Source organism: Panthera leo, chromosome F2, assembly GCF_018350215.1.
Source record: "Panthera leo isolate Ple1 chromosome F2, P.leo_Ple1_pat1.1, whole genome shotgun sequence".
Taxonomy (NCBI): domain Eukaryota; kingdom Metazoa; phylum Chordata; class Mammalia; order Carnivora; family Felidae; genus Panthera; species Panthera leo.
The window spans coordinates 22,898,251-22,918,079 of NC_056695.1; the positions used below are offsets into that span (position 1 = coordinate 22,898,251).

Genomic DNA, 19,829 nt, shown 5'->3' on the forward strand with positions numbered 1-19,829 from the left:
ATTAATTTAGAAAGTTAACCGTTCTGATTGCCTAGTTTAATTTTGCTATGCTGGTACACTGCTTTTCTACCTTAACTTTATTCAGGAACTTGAGGTAGTTACTTACCTGAAACGTATAGTTGTGATCATGGTAGTTATGTTCTATGAAGTCACCATGATTAGTGAATACTGAACCATTACAAGGGAATTACAAGACCAGATTCTTTTGAGCTTCTTGTCACCACAGTTTTGTTACCTGGTAAATATATAACCTTGTTCAGTGTGTTTATATGTTTCTGTTTAAAGACACCTTAATATATAATGTTAATGCATTAACCTTGAACTCACGGCCAGTAGCACCGTAACTCATGCCTGGATGAAGCTTACCTAACACACATATTTTTTCTTTTGGGAACATTATAGTCTTCTTGCACTTAGGAACTCTAGACAGCACTTCCACAATGCTTTTGGGAGCCATTTTTAAACAGCAAAATTACCCAAAAACACAAAATGTAGCATTAAATAGAATGTAAAAAAGACAATTATTTATAACAGAGCTAAAACATGAAAGAGCTTCACCTTGCTTAACCTCAGCTAGGAACGTACACTTCAGGGGAGTTAAATTTTTTGTTGTTCTGCAGTGACCACAAAAGCACTCTATGTATTGATTTTTGAGTTACAGGTAATTAGTAGGGAGGTGAATTCACAATTACAGAACCCAGGAATAACGAGGATTGACTGTAGAATCTAGCTGCCCTCTTCATTGCATTTAGAATTTATTCTCAAAAAAGGCATCTCTGGATTTAAAAAACAAGCAATAAGAATCAAAAAATCTTGAAAGCAGTCCATAATTATTTAAATTACAATTTGATTGTAAGTTTCTTCTTGGTATATGTTCATTCAGCAAATGTTTATTGAACCTACACTGTGTTCTGGGTACTCTATGAATGAATGCAAGGATATTTAAACTGTTGCTGCACAGTATTGTTTCCTGATCCATATAACACTAGTAGATGTGCCAGCTTGATGCCAGGGACAGAGTGGGGCTGCAGTAGGTGCTAAATGGATAAATTTATTCATAGCTGATGGCTGATGACAGGGCTGGTATTCATCGATATTTGTAAATTGCAGCTCTGAAATGTTTACATTCATAGGTACTACTATCATCCTCAGTTTAAAGATGGCAAAGTTAAACTCAAAGAAATATTTGCTTCATGTTGTTCCAAAATTGTTCTGCATCTATTGCTGCAAAATAGGAATCAATTATAAACTAAAATAATTTGGGATTCTGGACTTTTAATTTCATAATACAAAACTCAAAGAAATGGAAACATATACTTCTTTACATTCTAAATAGTTGATCAGTGGCTAAACTCTGAGAACTATAAATAAATAACCTCATTGCAGAGTGGTTTGGCAGTGACTATGGATGTTGAGCCTGGAAGATCTTGTGAGTTTTTGTACATTTCTTGACTTTTTGTTACGTTAGTAATACATACATACACATTTTTTTTTTTTAACCTTCCAGTTTGGTTAAAAGGCATGCAGTATCCTCTCTTCATAGTTAGAGGATATTAGTTTTGTTTGTGCTAAACAGTTTTTTTCAAAAATTTTTAAAACACCTTTTTAAAAAAATTTTTTTTTCAGATTTGTAAAACTACCATGTACTTGTAAAAAATCAAGTGATTCAGAAAACTTGAAAGAAAAAAAAATCCCCTAAATTCTTTCTGTGCAGAAAAAACTTACCAGCATTCAGTGAGGTGATGATTAGTATTTGAGTTAAAAGCTTTCTGTATGTAAACTCATTTAATTCTCAGCAGTCTTACAAGTGCTTTTTTTTTTTTTTTATCATCCCCATTTTACAGGTCGGGAAGCTGATACAAAAAGAGATTAAGTAAATTGCACGTGGTCACAGAAACAGTGAACAGAAATAGAATTTGAAATTAGACATTCTTTTTTTTAAGTAAACTCTATGCCCAATGTGGGGCTTGAACTCATGTTGCCAAGATCAAGAGTTTCATGTTCTTACCAACTGAGCCAGACGGGTGAAATTAGACATTCTGACTGAACAGCCCATACCTTTAATTGCTGGACTAGACTACTCCAATGGAAGAATAGATAGCCAAATAAAAATTTAGAAAAATATGATCAAGTTACATGTTACTTTAAAATATATTTACATTTAGTTTCAGGGGCACCTGAGTGGCTCAGTTGGTTGAACATCCGACTTCAGTTCAGGTCATGACCTCACAGTTCATGGGTTTGAGCCCCGCGTCAGGCTGTGTGCTGACAGCTCAGAGCCTGGAGCCTGCTTCGGGTTCTGTGTCTTCCTCTCTCTCTGCCCCTTCCCTGCTCACACTCTGTCAATCTCTCTCTGGAAAAATAAATAAACATTAAAAAAATTTTTTTTTAATTTATTTACATTTAGTTTCTAAAGAATGAAACTGAAAAATTCACTGACTTTATGTAAATACTTCATGTTTCATAAGAAGTATATCAGTAATCTATATGATTCCTCCAAAATGAAGGATAAAGAATATGAACTGCTTCGAGAGGTCGGGTCAGGTTGCCTCTGTAATCATAGATTTAAACCTTAGACTGTTGATTGATTTTTATTTAAAAAGGGTGAGATTAGCAAAAAAAAAAAAAAAAATCTCACCCAGTTACCCAGTTTTTCTTAGTTTCATTTCATATGTTCAAGGTTTGTAGCATTCTTTTCTAGCCATAATTCCCAAAGTAGTTTAATCTGTATTTAAATTTATTGCTTACTACTGACCCTTTGACCATGGTGTCCCCATTCCTTAACTCTTGTTTGGCTATGGTTTTTTAATCTTTATTTATTTTTGAGGGAGAGAGAGAGACAGAGCGTGAGTGGGGGAAGAACAAAGAGAGAGGGAGACACAGAATCTGAAGCAGGCTCCAGGCTCTGAGTTGTCAGCACAGAGCCCTATACAGGGCTTGGACCCACAAACTGTGAGATCATGACCTCACATGATCATGAGCTGAAGTCAGATGCTCAACCGGCTGAGCCACCCAGGCACCCCTTGGCTATGGTTTTTTAAAGATGGGTTTATAGGTGTTATAATTTCTAAAGATTTACATCACTGAGAATGTCTGTTCTTTTTTCTTTTTGGGATGAGAAAGGGAATTTACTTGCTCATGATACTTCTAAGTTCAGATATACATCACCTTCAGGTGTGGCTGGATCCTGCTCCTCAAGCATTTTCATCAGACCTGCTTCCTCTGTGTCTCTCAGCTCTGCTTTGCTCTGTTGGCCTCCCCTCTAGGAGGACCTCTTTTTTTTTTTTTTTTTTAATTGAAATATAGTTGACACAGAATGTTACATTAGTTTCATGTATAGAGAAGAGTTATTATAACAACTCCATACATTATGCTATGCTCACCCTAGGGGTAGTTACCATCTGTCCCCATACAGTGTTAGTGCAATGCCATTGACATAGGGATCTATGCTATATCTTGAATCTGTAGTGTTTTTTGCTTAAAGGGAAATTTGGCTAAATGTAATATTCTTTGGAAATAGTTTTTTTTATAACTTTATGGATATCAATTCATTATTTTTTTACTTTGTGAGGGCTGCTGTGGACAAGTCTGATGCCAACCTGACTTTCTCCCCACTTTGTATATGAGTTGCCTTTTATTTCTAGATTCACAGATCTTTTTTAATATTTGCACTTAATACTATAAATTCCCCTTGAATTACTGCTTTAGTTTTATCCCACAGATTTTGAAATGTTGTTTTTTCATTTAGTTCAAAATATTTTTTCATTTCCCTTAAGACTTTTTCTTTGACTTACAGCCTATTTACAAGTTCTTTGTTTAATTTCAAAATATTGAAAGGTATTCCAGATAATCTTTCTCTTATTGCTTCCCAATTTAATTCTGTTTGGGACTGAGAAAATACTTTGTAGGATTTCTTTCTTTTTTTAAGTTGTTTTATGGTGCGTAATATGGTCTGTCTTGGTGAGTGTTGATGTACACTTGAGAAGAATGTGAATTCTGTTGTTGAATGGAGTGTTGTAAAATGTCAGTTAGGTCAAGTTGGTTCATAGTGCTGTTCCAATTTGGGTATGCTTATTTTTGCCTACTTGTTCCACCAGTTTCTGAAAGAGAATACTGAGACCTCCAACTGTAATGATTAATTTAGTTATTGATCTCTGCTAATTTATTAATTTCCTTTTTGTTTTTATAGTCCTCTAGCACCTGTTTAAACAATTTGCAATAGGAAAATCTCTGTTCATAACTAGTGTGTTTTCCATTTTCCTGGTTGGAGCCTGACTAGCATATACGGTCTGTTCCTGCAACAATACCATATTGTATCAATTACTGTAGTTTTATAATAACTCCTTATGTGGTAGAGCAGTTCCCTTCATCTTACAGAAATATTTTGACTGTTCTCGGTGTTTTGGTCTTCTGTGTTGTCAGGAAAAAACCCGACTTCATAGAGGATTCTGCAGGTGCCACAAGTAGACAATAAGACCTAACAAGTCAGAGCAAAACAGTTTGTTATAGCACAGCAAATAGCATGGCGTCCACATAGTTGTGCTGATTCCTTTATCCCAAGTCCCATAGACAGTGTAATGGCCCCAGATAGACACTGTGCAGGCAATGGGTTGTATGGTAACTGAGGAACTTGATGCCAAGGGCCTAGCACTTTTTGAATAAGCAGCAAAACATGATAGCAAACAAGCTAGTTCCCCCCCACCCCCCTCCCAGCCCAAACACCCCTGCAGGAAAGAGTAGTTATGTGGTGCGCAGGCTGTGGTTCCTTTGACCTACTTAGGTGCCTATTTGACTACAAAACTGCTTCATATCAGGAAACAAAGAAGCCTTGTACATTCAGCAAAAACTGAAGGGATGCTCAGGACCATTGGTGGACTACTTCTCATAACACATAATTTTAGAATAATCTTGTTAAGTTCTACAAAACACCCTGTTAAAATTTTTATTTGAAGTTGCATTGTAGGGGCACCTGGGTGGTTAAGCATCTGACTATTGATTTCAGCTCAGGGCATGATCTCATGGTTTGTGAGGTGGAGCCATGCATCAGGCCCTGTGTTGACAGTGAGGATTCTCTCTCCCTGCCACTCCCTTGTTCACACAGGCTCGCATGCTCTCTCTCTCTCTCAAAATAAATAAGTAAACGAGAAAAAAATATTTTAGGGGCACCTGGGTGGCTCAGTCAGTTAAACATCAGACTCCGGCTCAGGTCATGATCTCACAGTTCGTGAGTTCAAGCCCCATGTCAGGCTCTGTGCTGACAGCTCAGAGCCTGGAGCCTGCTTCGGGTTCTGTGTCTCCCTCTCTCTCTCTCTGCCCCTCTCCCACTCGCTCTCTCTCTCTCTCCTTCAAAAATAAACATTAGAAAAAGATGTTTTAATAAAAAATATTTTAAAAGATGAAATTCCATTGTAAACAATACTTTTGGAAAAAATGGACACAGTTATTATATATTAGTATTAATTATAGACTTTAGTTATAGACTATATTAATTATATGAAGTCTTCCTATGCAGCATATTTCTCTATTTAGATTGTCTCATATATTTTCTTATAATGTGTAGTGTATATATATAGACATACATAGTAAAGCTTTATAATTTACTATATACATACAGATCTTGACTACTTTTCTTAGATTTATTTATAAGAATATTGTATTTTTTGTTACTATTGCATATATTATCTTTTGCTTGTTTTAATTAAGTATTTTAACTGTTGCTAATAAACAGAAATACTATTGAGCTTTGTTTAATGATCTTATATCCAACCATCCTGCTAAACTCTTGATTTGTAGAGATTTTCAGTGTTTTTACATAAACAGTTTTCTTTCAATAGTTAAGTTCTATTTCTTTTCAGTAACATGTACATTTATTTTTGTCTTACTAAACTGACTATATGTAAAAAAGAAGGAATGGGGAAGGGTTACAATTCTTACACTAGGTCAGATATTCCTTAAGCATTATCCTAAGTAAATTTCAACAATCCTGTAAGATAAATATTACTCAATTTTTATTTTTTATTTATTTTTTAATTTTTTTTAAGCAGATGATGAGAAATGGTTCTGGGAGATAAAATAACTTGTTTAAAGACATATAAAAGAATCAGCATCAGCATTCAATACTCCCTATGATTTTCGGAAACTGATCTTTGCATTGTACCGTGCTGCTTCCAGATTCAAAGGGGAAAAAATTAAACAGCCAGAGTTCTTTTATTTAAAATAGCTAAATACTAGATAGGAATTTCATGGTAACCTTTAAAAATATAATCCCCTTTTTTATTTTAATGTGACACAGTTTTTGATGACTATATTTCTACATTTAGGTAGAGGAAAGGAAAAAAACAGACAAACCACTGAAAGCAAGAGAAGACACATTTTGAACAGTCAGCCAGTAACTTCCAGAAAACGTCGATCTAGGAAAAAACAGGTATTCATTATATTTCCTTATTTTTGTCTCCCTTCCTGTCTTTGGTTTTCCCTAGAGACTCCCTAGTAAGAATTTGAAGCAGCTTTTCCAGCTGAGGCAGTTGTTTTACAGGAGCCCAGATACCATGGTGAGATGCAGGAGGAGGGGAAGTCTTCTATAGTTTTGTGATTTTTCTAATTCGTTGACTGAGTTGTGTCCCGGGCTAAAACCATCCAATGTGCTTCTCAGCTTTTATTTCCTCTAGAGGGGGCTGGAGTTGGCTGGAGATGAGTTGGAGTTGTGGGCACCTGGAGTTTTTTAATTGAAACTTGTCCACAGTGAGTCTCCATCACTTCACCCATCATAGTTACATGTTTCTATCAGTACTGGCTCTAGCTGTGAGCTTCTTTTCCTGATAAGCTGTGATTCTCTATATCGCCCTTTTTGTTTTTCTAGTTTTTATGTTAGCAGTTTGCCTATTGGCGTTAATTCTCTAGTGGATCTACAAAGAGTCGTTGACTTTCAGTTTAGTTTTTTTCTTTTGAGAACTGGAGTGATCTTTCCAAGCTTTTTATATGTCCCAGAACTAGAAGTCTCAGCCTCATACATTTTTTTTTAATTAATTTATTTTGAGAAAGTGAGCACAAGCTGGGGAGGGGAAGAGAGAATGGAAGGGAGAATCCCGAACAGGCTCCCCACTGCCAGCACAGAGCCCCACTCGGGGCTTGATCCCATGAACCACGAGGTCACAACCTGTGCTGAAACCAAGAGTCAGACATTTAACCAGCTGAGCCACCAGGTGCCCATCTGCCTCATAATTTTTTTTTTTTAATGTTTATTTATTTTTGAGAGAGACAGAGTATGAGCAGGGGAGAGAGGGACAGACAGACAGACAGACAGACGGACACAGAATCCGAAATAGGCTCCAGGCTCTGAGCTGTCAGCACAGAGCCCAAGGCTGGGCTTGAACTCGGGAATGGCAAGATCATGCATGACCTAGGCCAAAGTCAGACGCTTAACCACCTGAGCCACCCAGGCACCCCTGCCTCATACTTTTAATTGACCTTTCCCTGTAGTTCTTCTGGCAACAATTCCAAATGAGATTGTACGTGTTATTTATAGATATATATATAAAAAAAAAAAAAAAAAAAGTTTTTTTCTTTTTTTGGTATTTAAAAAAAAATACGGTTTATCAACTACATAATTTAAATAATAGAACATAGATGGTATTGTCTGTCACTGTTTACTATTGCCAAAAAAGAATTCTTTGGCTATCACAAGTACCTCATTTTATTTTTAGCTTTCCACTGTTGGCTTCTTGGTGGGACAATTTTTTTCAGTTGAGTGACAGATTTCATTTTATTTTGTGTTAACATTTTCGTTCTTTAAAAAATTTTATTGCAGCAGTCTGTACCTGATTGGACAGATTCTCCTTGCTGCATTTGTCTGTGAAACAGACAAAGGTATTTCTGCCTGCCTCATCACAGTTTTATGGGTTTTTGAGAGAGAGAGAGAGAGAGAGAGAGCACATGTGCACAAGCAGGGGAGGGGCAGAAGGAAAGGAGAGAGAGAGAATCTTAAGCCAGCTCCACACCCAGCACAGAGCCCCACTTGGGGCTTGATCTCCTCGATCTCTTTGATCTCCTGACCATGAGATCATGACCTGAGCTGAAATGAAGAGTTGGATGCCTACCTCAACTGAGCCACCTAGGTGCCCCATCGTCACAGGTTAAAAAGAGACTTCCTTTTGTAAATTTATTCTATTAAAGAGTAAAAGTAAATGTCTTTCGACAACAAAGACTTTTTTCCCCAGAGATGGTATGTAATGGGAATTACTGTAACTGGAGGTTTTTTGGTACCAAAAATAGTTTTTAAGGCATTATAGAGCATTGGTTTTTTCTTCTGAAAGACATTAAAAATGACAATACGATTTTCAAATATAAGTTACATAAAACATTTTTAACCATAGGAGAGAAAATGGTGCGTTTTAATTTGTTATATGCTCTTTATATTTTGCGGGTTATGGGCTTGACCAGGGTTGTTATCATTTTTTTTATTGATTCTATGTATAATATTTCAAGGAAAGCAGGGGCGCCTCAGTGACTCGTTTGAGCATCCAACTTTGGTTTAGGTCATTATCTCAACAGTTTCATGGGTTCAAGCCCCACATCGGGCTCCACACTCTGTGGAGCCTGCTTCAGATTCTCTCACTCCCTCTCCATCCGCCCCTCCCCCACTCATGCTCATGCGCACACGTGTTCTCTCTCTCTCTCTCTCTCTCTCTCTCTCTCTCTCTCAAAATAATTAAATAAACTTTAAAAAAAGAAAGCAAAAGACAGAAAAGCACAAGGAATACAGATTTTTTATGTCCCAAAATGTCATCTTAAACTCTTTGTTTATTATGTGATATTATGAATGGAATCTAAGAAGTCAGATATAGAAAATGAAGAAACGAAAAAGAGGAAACGAAAGAGTAGACTCAAATGAAATTGTACTGCCCTTGTGTTTTCTTTTTGTTCTGACACCGTGAAGCCAATTGTGGCATCAACTCCTTTTATAGAAAGTAGGAGTGGGCCTCTTTAAACTTTTAAAGATGATGTTATTATTTGCTATATGATCACATGTTCCATATGATGTTTTGCAAGACCCTTGCCTTTAAATCATAGATGAAATTAAGTTTGCAAGATTCCAAACATTCAGATCAAACAAAAGAAGGCATAAACAATCACAGAGTAATAATACATCAAATTAAAGTTACTCTTTTTCAAGAAGAAAAAATTAAATAATGTTAAAAACTGAGGTTAACCTTCACTTGACAAAATTATAACTAACTTCTAGGTGAGAGGTTGGCAAACTCTTTAAAGGGCCAGGTAGTGAATATTTTAATAGGCTTTATGGGCCATATAGTGTTTCTGTCACATATTTTTTTCTTCTTTAAAAACCTTATTTTGAAATGTAAAAACCGTTGTTAGCTTCTGGTCAGTGCAAACAGCCTAAGACTGGAGTTTGGCAGTAGCTTGCTAACCTCTGCTGTATGTGATCCACTGGAAAATACTGTTTAAATTTGTACCCAGAAACCTAAAGGGGATTCAGGCAGAGAATATTAATTTATTTTTTAAGAGATCTGAGCTTTTGTGTTGTATCAGGTACCATCTGTGCATTCTATTAAAAGTAATTAGCTCAGCTTAGAACAAGAAAACTGTGGTGTATATCTGAAATTTGCATAAACCAATGACTACTTTTTATTTTTTTCTTTATTTTTTTAATGTTTATTTTTTTATTTTTGAGAGAAGTAGTGCACACATGAGTGGGAGGGGCAGAGAGAGAGAGAAACACAGAATCCCAAGCAGGCTTCAGGCTCTGAGTTGTCAGCACAGAGCCCGACGCAGGGCTCAAACTCATGATCCACCAGATCATGACCTGAGCTGAAGTCCAAAGCTTAACTGACTGAGCCGTCCAAGCACCCGGATACTTTTTAAAACCAAACAAAACTGGAGTGCCTGGGTGGCTCAGTCAGTTGAGCATCCAACTCTTGATTTTGGCTCAGGTCATAATCTCACGGTTTGTGCGTTTTAAGCCCTACACTGGGCTCTGCGCTGACAGCACGGAGCCTCCTTCTGATTCTGTCTCCCCCTCTCTCTCTCTCTGCCCCTCCCCCGCTTGCTCTCTGTTTCTCAAAATAAATAAAAATAAACTTAAAAAACTGAACAAAACCGTAGCAACTTCTTACAGAAATTCTTAACTTGGGGATTGTAAAAGTGATAGATTTTTTTTTTTACACTTATTTTTTTTTTTTGTGAGAGAGAGCGTGAGCAGGGGAGGGGCAGAGAGACAGGGAAACACAGAATCTGAAGCAGTTCCAGGCTCTGAGCTGTCGGCACAGAGCCCAATGCGGGGCTTGAACTCAACAAGCTGTGAGATCATGACCTGGGCTGAAGTCGGACACTTAACTGACTGAGCCACCCAGGCGCCCCATGATAGATATTTTAAAGGGGAGTCTAAGTAGCCTCTGAAATGTTATGTAAAATTTTGTATACCTTCTGTTGTCTGTGAAATGGATCCACAGCTTATAAGCTGTTACAGAAATCTAAGAAATGTACATGCAAATTCTTCCTCCTTTAGAAACTTTAATACTGGGGTGCCTGGGTGGCTCAGTTGGTTAAGCGTCCGACTTTGGCTCCAGTCATGATCTTGTGGTTCGTGAGTTCAAGCCCCGTGTCAGACTCTGTGTTCAGAGCCTGGAGCCTGCTTCGGATTCTGTGTCTCCCTCTGTCTTTCTGCCCTTCTTCTACTCACACTGTCTCTCTCTCTCAAAAATAAACAAACATTAAGAAAAAAAAAAGAAACTTTAATATTATTTTGATTAGAAACAGTTGGATTTATAGTAAGTATGTTCTTTAATTTTTTAAAGAATTTTATTTCTGTGAATAACTGTTCTATATTTTATCATAAGGCATGGCTCTGGGAAGAAGACAAGAATCTGAGATCTGGTGTGAGGAAATACGGAGAGGGAAACTGGTCTAAAATACTATTACATTATAAATTCAACAACCGAACAGGCGTCATGTTAAAAGACAGATGGAGGACTATGAAGAAGCTAAAACTAATTTGCTCAGACAGTGAAGACTGAATGTGTTTGTAAAAGCTTGGTTAAAAGGGCAGTTAAATAGTTTGATCACGGCATTTTGTTTGAAACCGGTGGTCATTGATGTGTCTTAAAATTCTTATCTAAAGCTTTACAGTATGATAACAGTGTCACTTTAATCTGAAGATTGATGCTATAAGAGTAAAATTCTATGCCGTCATTGCATTCTTAAAGAATATTTTTCCTTTGAAAAAATGTAAATTTGTTGAACCCTGGTGCTTTCAATAATCTTATCCCTGAATCCTGTCCCCCCGCCAAAAAAAAAAAAAACAAAACCATGAAAACCTGGTAAGAGAAAAAATGTATTCCTGTTAACTTATTCTGCATCTGTAGGCTGACTTCACCTTGGTAACACACATAAAAGTAAAGTTTCTCTAAGACTTGATTTATGGCCTTAATATATTAGTTACTAATATGCTTATTTATAGAATGTACAAAGCAATCCATGACTTGTAATATACTTAAATTTTCCTTACAGTAGTTTCATATAAGGGAGAAAACTTAAAAATAGTAATATCCATACAACAAAATTTGTACTATTACCAAGAATAGCTTCATGTCTCATTTAGGTACATTTAACTTTGTTTCAGTGTTAAATCTGCTTTATAATATGGTCCCATAAATACCAGTTTCTATGATATTTTCATTTAATACATCAGTATTGGGCCTAAGTAGTATTCTGTAAATGCTTAAATTGGTATTAACCATGATTATTTGATGTCTGTGTTAAATGCTAAATAAACAATGTCATCATACCTTAACAATTTTAAGTTCTCACCAACCTTTTATTCTTTAGAGGATTTAGTCATAAACCAAGAGCATTCTTTGATATTTGGAGTCACATGTGCTTTATTTAATGAGTGAAAATACTGAAGTATTGGTGTACAAAATTAAATGGGAGTATTTTGTAATCCGTGTTTCATTTCTTATTAAAGTTGCATACATTACTTTCCCATTGTTCCTGAATTTATTTTCTTATACATCTAGTAAACGGAAATGTGGATAATTACTATATGCTTCTTAACTGTCCTTTACTAGTTACTGCCGTTGCTTATTACAGACATTTTGATGGTTTGTGCCAAAGCTAGCGACAAGAGCCAAAATGGACCTGTTAAGTAAACCTCATTCCAAACATACCATAAATCATCAAATTCTAAGTTTCCATTAACTGTGAGATGCTCAATTATTTTATGTGCCACTAAAAAAGATCAGTGTGTTTATGCTATACTATGGTGCTTTCTTGAGAATTTTATTTTACTTATTAAAAGAGCTATTTTATTTTAAAGATAAATTTCTATCATATGACTTGTGGATATGTAAAAAGGAGAAGCAAAATAAGTTGAATAATGTATTTCTAAAACTTCATCTTAAATCTGAATTTTTTCTTTAAAATTTTTGAGATAATTGTAGATTCACATGAAGTTGTTAAATGATACAGAGAGGTTGTTTGTACACTTGTTCCTCCAATTTTTTTCCCCACAATATTCATAAAACTACAGCGTCTCACCATCAGGATACTAAGGCAATCCACCAGTGTACTGAACATTCCCCGGTTTTGTGCTGTATGGTGGGTGTGTGTTTAGTTCTAAATAATTTATCACTTGTGTAGGTTCACATCTTCACCACCATAGGCAAGATCCTGAGCAGTTCCACCACCACAGGGGTGCCTCCCCTTGCCACTCCTCTCCCTGTTGGCGTCATTCCTCCAGCCCCTGGCGGCCTCCATCTCTAAAGTCTCATCTTTGTAAGATGCCGTGTAGTGACATTTACCGAAATGGTGGAGTAGGGAGCTCCAAAGACTTTTCCCTTTACTGAGGCAACCATGAAGCTGGCAAATACTATGAGAATCTAATTTTTGAAACTCGAGAATATAATTAAGACAACTGGAGGAGTGCTTATAAAGAGGCTACTACATCTTGCATGAGAAATTTTTGGTGTTCCCGCTTTCCGCACTTGGGACAGTGGCTGGTTTTCTTGGTGTGGCTTGATGGTGCCGGAGGGGCACCTCATTCTCACCACACTGTTGTGTTTTGACCTGTCTGGCATTTCTCTGAGAGTTTAATCCAGAAGTTTCTCTTTGTCTTACCCCTTTTGAACTCTCAAGGGGCTTTAAAAACATTGCCTACAGCTGCCTAGAGTCAGGGATGGCACACAGACTGAAAAATCTGGGGAGCAAGATACGTGGGGGTGGGGAGGTGCGCAGGAAAGGCGCTTTGAAGGACTCATGTAAACCGGAATCCAGAAGGCTGCCCACGTGCCCAAGACGGCACAGTCTCAGACCTGGCAGGACCCTAGGCCTCTACCTCTAATCTTTGAGCTTCACACATACAGGAGGTGGAAGATAAAGCAGAGTGGTAAGTGATCGGCTGAACGTTGAACGAGCCCCAATTCAGCCAATTTGCAAAGGCCAGGAGAATGTCTCGTTTCTCTTTTTGACTTGAGGCATTTAAGCTGATTAAATGAAACAACCAATTTTATGGTGTTTTTTCTTTCGATTCATGGATGTAGCTGTAGTTTGTTCATCTTTATACAGTAATATATGATTATATCACCTTTACTATGTTGAATCTTTGAGTTGTGGAGATAAAAACCACTCAGAAGTGAGGACAGGGTGTTTTCTTCAGGGCGTGTTATAGCGAGGGAGTCAGCCACGACTACTTGTGTTTTGCAGAGACACAGGCCGAAAGAAGTTTGTAAATGGGAAAGCTTTACGGTGAAAACACAAAGCTTCAGGCATGCTCTGTTTGGAAGCCATTGGCATGCGGAAACTGGAGCCTGGCCAACTAGCAGCAGGCATCTTATGTGATTGTTTTGGGGAACATATTTGGCTTACTCGGATTGGTCCTTAGTTTGGACAAAATATCAGGATGTTGGCAGTCATCGACCAAGTCCTGACCGTTCTGGGTTGATTGCTACAGACGTTTCATTTGGCAACCTAAACTGGTTGCTGCAGAGTTTGTGGGTCAGGGTTTGTTGTCATATAAGGTCTGTAAGGTCATATGAGGTCCATTTTTATATTCAGTCTCAGAATTGCTTCAGTTTATTGCTACAAGGCTTTTCCAATTTACATGAAGTCTAATATTAGGAATAATACTGACTCCTAAATAAACTGAATAGTTAGGCATGGTATTGTAACTCTTAGGAAACCATGTTAAAGAACCCAAATATATAGCCAACAGATAAAATGGAATATTAAAAACTATTCAAATAACCCAAAAGAAAATGAAAGGTGACTGGGGCGGGGGAGGGCAGGAAGCAAAAACAAAACCACAGGGGCAAACAAAAATATGGCACACTGGAATCCAACCATGTCAATAATTATATTAAATATCAATGGTCTAAGCCAGGGGTTGGCAAGTTTTCTCTCTAGAGGGCCAGATAAAATAGTTCAGGCTTTGTGAGCCAAACAGTGTGTCAAGTCTTCTTGGAGTTAGCCATACACATAAATACTGAGTAGGTGTGGCTGTGTTCCAATAAAACTGTATTTACAAAAACAACCGGCAGCGAGATTTAACTTGCAGGCTTTAGTTTGCTGACCTTTGCTTTTGAGTTCTAGATTGTGTTTTCTTTAAAATATATTGGACTTTGTTCGGTAAGCAGTTACTTCTGAAGCTGGGAATGTCTTAATTCTCTTTTTTTTTTTCTTCCAGGTTTGGAAGTTTCCAAATTTAGAACCACTTTTAAAGTAAGCTAACAAAATGGGGTTTCTAAAGACCAGCCTGGTAAGGAGAATTTGGGGCACAAATCCACAGGACAGCAGACTGTGGTGACAGAATTAAGCCAAGGTAATGCTCCCACAATTCCTTAGGGAGAGGGGGAGAGTTTTGGATTTACTTCCAGTTCAGTTTTCCTCCAAGAATACAGTCTTTTGGGTGTCCCTGTTTAATTAATACCCCACTTCAGTGTGGCCTTGGGCTTGCATTCTGCCTCCCTTGCTGAGGAAGGCGATAATGGAACTTCTGAGTGTAAAATGGCGCCCCTTTCCTCTGCCCAATGGCGGAGCACAGCCCGCTGGAGGTGAAGAAACTGGCAGAGGGTGCAGGCGGTGCTGCCCTGGCAAAGCAGCCCACCATTGCTGGGTGGTGTGGGGAGGCTGCAGCTGGAACTCTACCACAGAGCTAGCATGCTGGATAATAGGATCTCTGGAAGGAAGGGCGTGGCCCGCCGTCACTAGGAGTTATTCCAGCGCCCTCTGTTGATAAAGCTTAACTGTTAGGTCAAGAGATGTTTGCTGAGCCCAGCTCCAGAATCACAAAGGAAGGCAAAGGAAGAGGGAACTGCAGCCCAGAGTCAAAAACTTGTTTGTTTTTGCTTACCCTTCCCCACCACATAACCCTTCATATGTCAAATACTTCAACGTTTAAAGTAAGGCTTCATTGAAATCTAATCTGTGTTGAAAGAGCAAAAATAGAAGACAAATTTGACATAAGAAATGCGATGCTTTGTAAAATCTACAAGTCTCAAAGGAAAAGAATAATACTTTCTCAGTGTTTTTGTTTTTTACAAGAGAATTATTTAAAGAATGTTTTCCTTTTCCACTTGAGTCCTTGAGACATTCACATCTGTCTTTGTCTTTATAAATTTGTGAGTGCTTTGCTTTGCATGGATTATAACTCTTACAAAACCCTGATGAGGTGCAACGGTTTTAATAATTACAGGTCACCGATGAGGAATCGAGCTTCAGTTATTTTGACTTGCATTGGCGGAATTGCATTGTGAGTGACAGAACTTGTGTTGCTGATGGCCCATAATTAACACTTTTCTCTATCAAAAAAAAGAAAAAAGAATTTTCTCCCCTCTTTAGTCCATGGAAGTTGATGTCCTTCATAAAAAAAAGCCCAGCTCACTGTTCTCAATACCAGTGGAGCTCAGCAGGAGCAGCAGCCAGCATAACACACAAGGATTGCTCAAAATGTGCCTGTAATTGAAGCGTATTTTTCATTGTCAAGTACTTTTTCATTATTTCAGAGATGCTTTTTTTTTTTTTTAAGCATCTAATTCTAAGGCTTTCTACCACTACTAAGTGGTTAAAAACTACAGTAACAACTCTGCTGAGTTGTTAGCCAAGTGAATCCTGTGATGAGTCATTTTGCTTGTGCTTCCTGAGTACTTACCCTGGGCTGTTACTATTAACAGTAACTGCCTGATGTGATACAGGAGACATTTAACTCCCCTCCCCCCTCCACTTTCCTCCCCTCCCGGTACTCCTGAGTTGCGTTCAGTTCAGCGTACTTCTTTGAGTTACTGAAGCTCCTCTTAAGCCATCAGCTTCAGACAGGATTCCTTGACTCCATGATGTAGGATGAGAAAATCAGGACCCCTAAACTCTGCGTTTCTGCTCTCCCCAGCTTCCCACACCCTCCTATTGCTAGCACATGGTCAAGGGCTCTGTTTGTTTGGATTGATTTGGTTCGTTTTTAGCCTTCAGTCTAATAATTACAATGGAATATTTTGTGCTTTAGATATGGGTTGATTCTAAAAAATCAGAAACCAATAAACCTGTATTATGATTATAGAGCGACTATATTATTCACATTAGATCCTAGAAGTGTGACTAACTCAAAAAATGTAATCTTATAGCATGAATTTATGCAATTCAAAGAAGCGTCAAGGTAAATTGTATTCTCTCTCTTTCTCTCCATTTCCCCTTCCCCAGTAGCTCAAAATCATGCCATATTTTAGTTTGCTTCACATTTTGACCATACTTCCATTTTCAATTTTTCCTTGGAATTTTTATCTCCATTTTTAAAGTAATCCATGTTCATAGTTCAAAAGTAAAATTTTAACATGGGGCTTAAAATGGAAAACATTCTGCCCTTTCACTGCCCCCACAGTTCTCCTTAAAGGTGACCGACCACTCTGAACTCTTTCAACTCTCTTCTCAAGGATTGATTTGTATAGTTAATAAAAATATGCTCATACTGCTGTTTGTTGTTTTCCAGTTGGAGCTATTAGATTATTGACCCTCCGCTATATAGGATGAGGTTTTTGGGTCTCTTGCATGCTCTGCCCCGAGTTGCCACAAACACACACGTCGCACCATATGCATGCTTCTCCTCCCCGGTTCTTCCAGGGTATTTGTACCCACATTTGGTTAAGTCAGGAATCAGTGTTTGTATTATTACAACTCTCCGTTACACCTGAGCTGTATGTACCCATCATTTATCATCTCCAAATTCTCTGACCCAACTGAAAATCTCTGAAGACATTGAAATATGTCAGATATTCTGTTGATTTCATTGTTTTCTTGATGACACGCTTCCTCCTGCTCTCTTGCATCTGGTCGCCCTCCAGGCCTGCCACACAGCTGTCAAGCTTATCATCTTTGCCCTGGGGACTCCAGTCATCTCTCCTGCATTGGATTTCCTATTTTCTGGACGCTCTTTCACGGTTTACACTCTCATTTAGGTACAGCACCTCTTTCTGTACCTTCTCAAGAAAAAGATGCATAGGATGGAAAATTATTACATCTTGCATGTTTGAAAATATCCTTATTCTGTCCTTGTATTTGACCGATAATTTTATGGGATATAGAATTTTAATTTGGAAAATACTTTGTCATAGAATTTCAAAGGCGATGCTTTCTTGCCTTTGTTGCCAAATATTGCTTTAGGTAGTCTGATAACCATTGTGGTTACTAATCCTTGGCATGTGATCTACATTTTTCTCTCTGGAAGCTTTTAGATTCTCTTATGTCTCCAATGATCTAGAATTGCATGATAATGTGCTTGGATGTGAAATTTTTTTCTTTTTTTTTTTTTTGAAGTTTTATTTATTTACGTAATCTCTACGTCTAACATGGGACTCGAACTCAGCCCTGAGGTCAAGAGTTGCATACTTTTCCAACCGAGCCAGCCAGGTGCCCCTGTTTTTTGGTTTTTGTTTTTTGGGTTTTTTTTTAACTAATGAGACAGACACCTAGTGGCTTTGGAAATGCATATGCTAAATTCTGAAAAACGTATTATTCTTTAGTAATCTCCCTTCTAGTTTCTTTGTAGTCTCTAGAATTCCCATTATCCAGATGTTGGGTCTCTGATCTTCTGATTTTTTATCTTTTGTCTCCTAATTTCTGTGTGTAATTTTTTTGTTTACTTTCTGGGGGAAATGTTGCTAAACTTCCAAATTTTACAATATTTATATATCTCCTATCAAACTTTTTTTTTTTTTTTACATTTTTATTTATTTTGAGACCAAGAGAGACAGAGCATGAATGGGGGAGGGGCAGAGAGAGAAGGAGACACAGAATCGGAAGCAGGCTCCAGGCTCTGAGCCATCAACCCAGAGCCCGAGGCGGGGCTCGAACTCACGGACCGTGAGATCGTGACCTGAGCTGAAGTCGAATGCTTAGCCAACTGAGCCACCCAGGCGCCCCTCCTATCAAACTTTTTAATATCCAAGAGATTTTAATTCTCCTTTTTAAGGTTTTAATGTTCCCTTTTCTGGGCATCCTGTTCTTATTTCGCGACTGATATTATTTCATCTCTTTTCATTCTGGCATTGCTTATTGCCTCTGAGTTTGTTCTGTTGTTTGATTGTTTTCTTTTTAATTTTGGTTTCTCTGTTTGCTAGTGGTTTTCCCCAGGTGTCTGCTTGTCCTGGACTATTCATTTATATTTATGAGTGAGAATTAAAAAGCTGACAGGAAGCTTTGTGAGCACTGATGGACACTCCCACGTCGAGATCCAGGCATCCCTGTATAGTGATCGGACAGGAACTTGGCTATTTTAACTGTCAGTACCTGCAGTCACTTCTCTTGGATGATGGATTTCCTCAGAGAGGAATCTAACATACTGCTGCGAGCGAACAGAGTGGGAGTGAGGGAGGGAAGCATATGCCCCTGCTTGCAGTATCTCAGAGAACGTGGTGGAGAGACCTTGGGGGTGGGGGGTGGGGGGCTCACAGTTCAGAAAGGAGACTCACTCAGTTTCTGTTCTCAGTTGTTTCTGGCATTTCCAATCAGGAGTCCCTCCCAAGAGTAGACCTGTGAGGCTGTTGCCTGGCTGCAGAGAATCTAAGGCTCTGTCTCATGTGCCAGTTGTCGACCATTCCATTAAAGGAAGTATCTGGAACCTTTCCAGGGTGCTGTAAATTACCTTGCTTGCTCAGATTAACTCCAGTAGGCATTTGGCTGTCTCCTCTCTTCTTAGACAGCCATCTGCTTTTCTGGTCCCAGAATCTGGTGGCCATCCCTTTTCTGCTATCTTTTTCTCTCTTGAGCCTCTTATCATTAAATTTTTTATCTTAAAAAAAAAAATCCTTGAGCTGTAAGTTTATTGGGAATTGGGAGTCAAATATATGTTCAACCTGCCATGTTTAAATGAAAAAAAAAAAAAAAAAACCCTATTTAGGACCCTAATAAGGCTTCTGAATCCTTGTACCCTCTGGAAGTCTTTATCTTGCCTTCACACTTTATTGGTAGTTTGGCTGATAGAGAATGCTAGTTTTAAAATTATTTTCCCTTAGTTTTTGGAGGACTTATTCCATTAGACCTCAAGCATCCACGAATACTGATGAGATGTCCAGGTCTCTGTTTTCTAAACAACTTGAGTTATTTATATGAATGAACCTTCACTAGAATATTCTTAGAGGGTAGAACCAGTTTTGCATCATTTTACGCATACCTAGATATGATGGCTACATTATTGCTGTTGGTATTCATGCTTAATTATTTATAGCAATCGCAAATAAAAACATCCCAAGAAAGATCGTAAAAAGAGAATAATGTGGTTATAGTTTACCTTGATCCTTTTTCTTTTTTTTTCCTCCCATCTCTTCTTTTTC

At 37.9% G+C, this 19,829-nt stretch overlaps 1 protein-coding gene across 10 annotated transcripts in view; it reads left to right on the forward strand.

Moving 5' to 3' along the window:
• TERF1 (telomeric repeat binding factor 1) overlaps positions 1–19,829 on the forward strand; it is a 50,503-nt gene that overhangs the window by 22,743 nt on the left and 7,931 nt on the right. For 3 of the 10 annotated variants that reach the window (XM_042923270.1, XM_042923272.1, XM_042923273.1), the window contains 2 exons: positions 6,321–6,424; positions 10,857–11,995. In XM_042923270.1, coding sequence (XP_042779204.1) covers positions 6,321–6,424; positions 10,857–11,033 — 281 coding nt within the window. In that variant the 3' untranslated portion in view covers positions 11,034–11,995. Of the gene's footprint in view, positions 1–6,320; positions 6,425–6,652; positions 7,045–7,807; positions 7,938–10,856; positions 11,996–14,698; positions 14,834–15,706; positions 15,730–19,829 lie in introns of those variants that run through there. The other 7 variants (XR_006198121.1, XR_006198120.1, XR_006198119.1 and 4 more) reach the window with 6 other exon arrangements.